This window comes from Xiphophorus maculatus, chromosome 16 (genome assembly GCF_002775205.1).
Source record: "Xiphophorus maculatus strain JP 163 A chromosome 16, X_maculatus-5.0-male, whole genome shotgun sequence".
NCBI lineage: Eukaryota > Metazoa > Chordata > Actinopteri > Cyprinodontiformes > Poeciliidae > Xiphophorus > Xiphophorus maculatus.
In genome coordinates, this window is record NC_036458.1 from 18,237,051 (window position 1) to 18,244,648 (window position 7,598).

Genomic DNA, 7,598 nt, shown 5'->3' on the forward strand with positions numbered 1-7,598 from the left:
TATTACTCCCAGGGTTACAGTTTTTACCATCTTCCTCCTGCAGGTGTTCTCTCTCCCTAAAGTGAGCGCTAAGACCAAGTTCAAGTTGACGGCACACGAAGGCTGCCGCGTGAGGAAAGTGGCCTTAGTTCTTTTCAACTCCGCTGCTCAGGAAGACTACAGCGAACACACACTCGTCTGCCTCACCAACCTCGGAGACATGCACCTCTTTACCATACCCACCCTCCGACCTCAGGTAGAAGCAGGACGACGTGTCCCACCCACTGATGGTTCACCATGTGCTTCTAATTGTGCGTTGCGTGTGTTCAGGTGCGATACGACTGCATCCGCAAGGAGGACATCAGTGGCATTGCATCTTGTGTCTTCACCAAAAGCGGGCAGGGTGAGCCTTCGAAAAATCCTTCGTCGGTTAACAATCAGACACGTTTACATCCAAGAGGCACAGAGAGCGAGTTGGTCTGGCCGAATCCTCCTTCCTCCCTAAAGGTTGACGTGCGTTTTGTTGTTTTCCGCAGGGTTTTACCTGATCTCCCCTTCAGAATATGAAAGGTTTTCCCTTTCTGCCAAGATGCTAACAGAACCGCTCTGCTCTGTTCAGCTGGACCGACCACTAGAGCCCACAGCCATCAGGTAACACACTCTGAAAATGTGCAACTTTGAAACTTTTGGCTCATAAACTTTTTTTTTTTTTTTTACCCCTCCAGGGGGTCTTTTGTGGGCTCTAGTGTCCCTTAAATGACAGTGGGCTGACAGGAAACGGGGAAGGAGAGGGGGGAAGACATGCGGCAAATATCGTCGGGTCCGGGAGTCGAACCCGCGACGGCCGCATCGAGGACTCAAGGCCTCCAAATACGGGTCGTGCTAACCACTACGCCACCACGGCACGCCCGGCACGCCCGGCTCATAAACTTTTAATCAATCAATCAATAATACAAGAAACATTTACTTATCTACTGGAATAATTCTTCATATATTTGGAAGGATCATAGCAAGTTTAGAAATAACAAAATAAAGTAAGGGGATGCTGGAAATGACTATTGTTGTACCAGAAGGAGTTGGCCTAATAGGGTAGCTATTATAGCCTGAAATACCAGCTTAATGCTAAACATGTTGCAGCAGCAGCACAGTGTCCTCAGTTCACATTTTTAAACAGTTTTTTTTTTTTTCAAAAAAGTTCCATGAATGATCCTGGATTCCCGAAACACTTGGAAGCACTTTGCACTAATCTGAATAAGACTAAGATCAATAAATATATTTGTTGTTCATTTCATATTTCTATTTATTCAACCCTGTGGCAGCAAAAGGATTTTTGAATTAAAAATGTTTTTGGTGATGTATGGTTTTTGATTCAAATGCGTTTATTTATAGACGCTGAAACTAACTCAATTAAAACATTTTCAGTCCCACCACTAAACTCAATATCTGTTTGTCAGGAAATCAACCTAACTGACTCCAGTCACAGGCCAACTTATCTAAAACTTGTCTACCAGCTTGTTTCTGTTCTTTTTATTTAAGTTGAGAGAGAGAGGGCGCATGACTTTCAGCAGATAACAGGAAGGCTTAAAGTATTATAGCAAATATACAGTGTAATTGTAATGACCTGCTTTCTGAAAAACATACAGTGCTGTTCTTCCAATCTATACTAATAGCGTCATGTAAGAGGCTAAAGAGGTTAAAAATTGAACTATTTGTTTTGTGATGAAACAAATCGACTCTTTAAATATGAATCATTATCCATAACCAGAAGATTCAAGTAGGCTGATGGTCACTATCAGTAGTCAAGAGTTCAAAACTGAAACTCGAGTCAAAACCAGCGAATCCACCAACAGGTTATTTGGTGTTCAACATTTTTTGCTTTTTGTTTTTTCTTCTAAATATTCTAAGTTCTCTGCTCTGTCAGCATCTATAATAAAGTAAGAAAAGAAAACAAAAAACAGTCTTTCTTAATGATATCTAAAGACCAAGATATGAACCACTAATGGTTGCCAATGCTCCTTGTGGTGGAGAGTTACTGAGCCGTAATAGTTTCTCATATTCAGGCTGCTGAGCAGCTGAAGTCATGCATTCAGCAGCAGTGAAGACGAATTCCTCTTGCAAAACAGAAACAATTACTTTGCTCACTTCCCAAACGATAAAAACTGTAATTAACATGAGTGCTGTTACACAACAGAAACCAATCCTCTTTCCCAACTTTGAGGCCGAGTTGCTTGCTTTGGATTCTAGTTGAATCCCTGTTCTTCTGAGGACTGAAAATGTTTACTTCTGTTTGTCTAAAGGATTAATTACATCCCTGCAGTGTTGACAGGTCTCATCCAGGCTGATAACAGAAATTATTTTGCAATGTAGAGACTCGATCTCAGTGATCGAGAAGCGTAAGTGACGCTGAAAATGGTTTATTTTCTTTTCTGTGTTTTTCAAATTTCAATCCAGATTCAGAACAAGCAGGCACTGTTTGAAGATTGCTCTGTCCTTATCCTAATAAAACACCTTGTGAAGGTTAATGACATGTTCCATTCAGAAACGTCTTTTTGCTTCTGTTGATCTCTAATAGTTTTCTTACCTCTGGTGTCGGTAAAATCTGCTGAGCGTGCCGTTCTCTTTATGCTTTGCAACCAAATAAAAACTAAACTCACTGAGCCTTAGCTGTATTAGCTGCCAAACTAAGTGTTGTGTGTGTGTGTGTGTCCACAGTGATGGTACAACAATGCACCCGCAGGCCAACGGGACCCACAGAAACCAAACGGGTCAGGCTGAGGGTACGTCTGATCGCACCCTCTCTTGTTCTCTTTCCGCCCCCTCGCTCTTTCCTATCTATTATCACATTTTTATTTTTAAATAACTCTCTGAAGCTTCCAAAACCCTGACCATGCCTCTCAGGGGGGCCTTGTCCTGTCCAGTCTCCATGGTAACCATTGAGCATGCCCCAGTTGCCTCTCCCATCTCTGGCAGGGAGCGCTGGTTGTTGTGGAAACGGCTCAGTTTCTTTTATTTTCTGTTTTTAACCCTGCACTTTCTCGTTATTTAGCAATTTTGCAGCAGTTTATTAATGTTGAAATTTTTATCCGAGCTAGCTTTCTAAATGCTTGAGTGTAGTGATGTTTTTAGCCATTTAGCCAAAATTCATCATCATAATTAATATATATATAAATGTTTTTAAAAAACATAGCTGCTTTAAAGTGCAGCAAAATAACAAACTAAATGCAACACACAACTTTATTATCTGTTTTTAAACATACAGCTGAGGCTACATTTTTACAAAAGACGTATAAAAACCAGTTTAGGTCAGTTATGATGACTAAAATTATTTTCTTGTTTGCTAAATGATCGGAATAATGAAAGAGATCTTTTAGAATTACTTTTTTAAAGTTCAAACTTAGAAGTTTATAAACTTTTAGCAGACTAGCAGAGGTTTGCTTTTTTCTGTTTGTTTTGCAAATGAAATATTAGTCGTGTTTCTATAAGGTGTTGCCTTAAAATGAAGACCAACTAGAAGTTTGAAAAGTTAAAATTAGCTTAGTCTGGTTTAGCATCACTCAGCAACTTTCAGATTGCGTCCTTAGCTGCATTTCCATTAATCTTAAAATTGTGCAATTATATATTTCGAAAATAAATTTGCTTAATAAAATAATTTTTTTTTCTAAAAAGATATTTGTTTTCGATATAAAGTTTTCGCTCTAGGACGAAGTGTGTTTTTAGCTTTATCGAAACTAGTACATTTCGCAGCGCTGCAGTAGAAACTTTTTTCACATCACACTAGTCATGTGATCAACAACCGGATGTTACTACTGGCAGAAAAAATAAAGACGACAACAGGAAGTGGTAGGAGAATGATGGCGCGGATTTTTTTTTTATTACTATTTTTAAACTCAACGTGTGATTTTAATTGTGACATTGCGTCCCCTCCCCCGACTTTAGCAGAATATCAACAGAATTTAGCGCACATTTGTAATGGAAACGCACCTTTACACCCAACATGCAACACACCACGATCAGCAGCCCGGATGTAAAGTGAATCATTTGCTCCAATGTGTGGATTCCTCCCTCTCAGGGCGAACGGAGGAGTCTCCCTGCACCCTGTCTTCTCCCATCCTGGAGACGCCGCTGGACTCCCCCCTCAGCTGCGCCGACCTCACCCTGGACACCACCGGGGAGATCACTGTGGAGGACGTCAGGGACTTCCTAACGTAAGCACCGGACCAAAAGTCTCCACTCGTGTTTCTTTGGGAGGCCCCAAACCAATCGGGAGCGCTTTGTGTTTCAGGACCGTGGACGAGGCCGAGAATAACCTGAGGAACATGAAGGAGGAAGAGGGACGCTCCGCTGGCATCCTCATCAACTGAAGAGGTGAAGAGTAGCTGCTTCTTACACAAACTGAAGCTGTAGATTAGCTTTTGTTGACAGATGCGTCAGACTGGAGGTTTTCTTTGCGCTCCGTGCGGCGCACGCACCTGTTTGTGATTGAGCCGGTCCGGCTTGTTCGAACTTTTAAGAGCAGTTCTGTCTGAGCGTCGCATTCCTGCGCTGCATTTCCATCCAGGCAGACACTGTCAGCGGTTCGCTCAGAGGCTCACACACGTTCCCATATTTCCATCCAGAACTGTGTTTTAGGAGAGGCATAAACAAAATAAACATTTTTGGTTCTCTACTGCCTCCTGGTGGTCAGACTAAAATCTCACAAACCGCAGAGGCATTCTAAGCTGAATGATGTTTTTTGAAAGTATTTTTATCACCTCTTGTGTTTCAAGATTGTCAACCTCCAAAAACGATTTTTAACTTTTTTTCTCTAACAAATAGAAATCTGAAATGTGTGGTGTGCATGTGTTATCAGACTCCCTGAGTCGATCCTTCACTGAAACAAAACACTGATGCAATTGTAGTCATTTCGGGCATGAGTCTATTAGCTTTACTAATTTTTCCTTGTTAGATTTGATGGAAAATAAAAAGATTTAAGTGTCTCTCATCTAGAGCTGCTGTAAACAAATATTTTAGTAATTGAGTAATCTATCGATTATTCTTAAGATTAATCGAGTAATCGGATAAAAAAATTGATAAAATAAAATATTGGTAAATCTGGCATAATACCAGTGTTACTATCAGATATCAATATCAGTCCAATTTTTCATTTTTGAGCATCCCCAGGGGACGAAAGTAAGAACGGGGGAGCAATACGCCCATTTGTTCAGACCTGGATGATATGAAATTTATTGTGCGGTTTGTCCGTAAAGCTGCACTTACACTGTAACCATCAACTACTCAGCTGCCCGCCTTGTTCAGTCTATCCGCTCACCTGTATAAATACTCCTGCAGCTCTTTTCCCGCCGTTTGCTTTCAACCAGCAGCTCCCGGAGGAGAAAAGCTGCCGTACTCCAGGCATCGCGCCAGTCATTTAAGGATGTCTATCGGTCCCCCAAAAACGATAAAAACCCGGGCAATATAATCAGTCAATAAAATCCCCACGGCCGAACTTGAAAATTGGACGTTATGCCGCTAACACTTAGCATTCGTCAACAACTCAGAGGCGGAAGTCAGAGCTCCGCGCAACGCAAATAATATTCTGGCCGGAACACGGCGCATTAAATATTAAAACATAAATTAACGAAGCTTCGAGGCAGGTAAATTTTCCTCGAGGAATTTTGATAATCAAGGTACTCGAATCATTCGAGGAATCGTTTCAGCCCTACCCTAGTGAGTTGTTTTTACGTCTGGACTTTGACTAGGCCACTCTAATACACAAACATATTTGATCTAATGTAGCTGTATATGTTGAAGCTCTTCCTCAAGTCTTTGCTGACCCCTTCAGGTTTTCCTCCAGGAAACAGATGGACTGTGTTAACTAGTTGCAAGTCTTCTGAGTTGCACTTTATTTAGGGGTGTCAGAGTAAAGCTGGTCACAAGCTGGTTTTGAGCAGCCATTTTGTTGTTAAGGAGGTGGTCTAATAGGATTGTTAGGAACGGTAATAATGACACCACTCTCTATTCTGAAGCGTCTGTTCATGGTCTTTTCTTCAGCTGCAGCCCGTTGATATTCACTCATGATTTCTCTCTGGTTTCGTTGAAGAGCTTCCTGGAGCAACTCGAGTGGTTTCCTCTGGATTTCAGTGCTGGACCACAAACATCTGAAATGGAGCCACCGAGGATCTGTCCCTCTATCCCTTATTGACCTGGCACAAGCAGGGAAGGAAGTTTTCTAGATTCCTCCTGCTGGACGAACCAACTGTTTACCCATAACCACTTTGGAAACGCGACAGTGCCCCGCTCCACACATGCAGACACAGAAGGCCCAGCGTAGGTAGCGTCATGAACGGACACGTCCTCTGCGCTCTGAATGCGACTCGGCTAACTTTGTGAGGTTTCTGCACGGTTGGAGCCGGACGCTGTGCTCTGCCGCTAAACGTGCCACTCGATGGGATGGAATCGCAGTACAACAGAAGGTTCGAGGTTTTAAGTGTGGTAAATTTAAAACAAAAAAAGGCAAATGAAGTATTTTTTTTTTGGTGGGGGGGAAGTTGTAGCATCTCCGTTCCTCTGGATTCCAACAAAAACTGCTGATTTTTTTTTTTTTTTGAGGCTATCTAGGATATGAGTAGGTTTATGTTGGCATTGAAGAAACGAGTACTGGAACAATATAGGTGTTTTATACAGTGAAGATTGTTGCTCTATTGAATGTTTTTATGCTTGTATGAGAAAAGTCTAGATATTTTAATAAATAGTTTGGGGGGTAAAGAGGAATATTCCACACTGATTTAAAAGGGAACCAGCTGGAGAAACTATTAGGAATCATTGGGAACCAACACAAGATGATGTTTACCATTGATGTAGCAAATAAAGTTAAACTTTTTATCATCTGCTCAAGTTGAAAACTAGGATTTAAGTAAAATGGTTTTTTTCATATAGAAAATGGGAATCAAATATGGAAAAAGGTGAGGGAAATGTAAGTGGTTCAATAAGTTTGTAAAGTGTAAAATGGTGCATTGTGGGTCATGTAGCCGGTGACCTTCCATCTGCAGTGTTTTTAAACCCTTTTAATGTTTTACAACCTCTCTGCGGGGTCAACGAGGTCGGAACCCTAAAAACAAACAAAAGCTAGGTGTAAAACCTGGAGTACAACTTCACTAATGTAGCTCAGCTGGTAGGATCATTGAATCACCTTTTTGTTTTGTTTTGTTTTTTTATGTGTCCTGAATTCCCATTCATTAACCTTTTCATGCTACATGCAGCGCAGCTTAGAATTTTAATCCCACCACTGAGATGAGTTGTTCAGTTCCATTTGTAGGAATTAATGAAGCTGTTTAGCATTTTGGTTGGTGAACAATTGTGAATGTTAATAAAATGTATTTACTCTGAAACCCTCCGTTTGTTTGTAGTAATTTAACTGCGAAAATGCAAAATTGAGAGACGCTCTGATTACACAAATGTTCAGCATTGAACGGATTGTCTGGTCCTGCCATGAATCGACAATATATCTATAGGGAGCAGAGTCACTTCAAAATGGAGTTCATTCTTTAAAACCGTTCCTGTCCGAATTTACTTTTACCGGCACTTAAAATGTCAAGCAGTAACTAAATTATATAATTTCTGCAACCGGTATGTAAAGTAAA

General features: G+C 41.0%; 1 protein-coding gene across 1 annotated transcript in view; it reads left to right on the plus strand.

Annotated features, from left to right (window-relative positions):
- Nucleotides 1–7,350, plus strand: part of llgl1 (LLGL1, scribble cell polarity complex component) — a 36,695-nt gene extending 29,345 nt beyond the window's left edge. Inside the window, exons 18-24 of the mRNA XM_005806063.2 lie at nt 44–235; nt 310–382; nt 516–630; nt 2,692–2,756; nt 4,049–4,184; nt 4,262–4,344; nt 6,059–7,350. Coding sequence (XP_005806120.1) covers nt 44–235; nt 310–382; nt 516–630; nt 2,692–2,756; nt 4,049–4,184; nt 4,262–4,340 — 660 coding nt within the window. The 3' untranslated portion in view covers nt 4,341–4,344; nt 6,059–7,350. The remainder of the gene's footprint in view (nt 1–43; nt 236–309; nt 383–515; nt 631–2,691; nt 2,757–4,048; nt 4,185–4,261; nt 4,345–6,058) is intronic.
- Nucleotides 7,351–7,598: the final 248 nt, after the last annotated feature.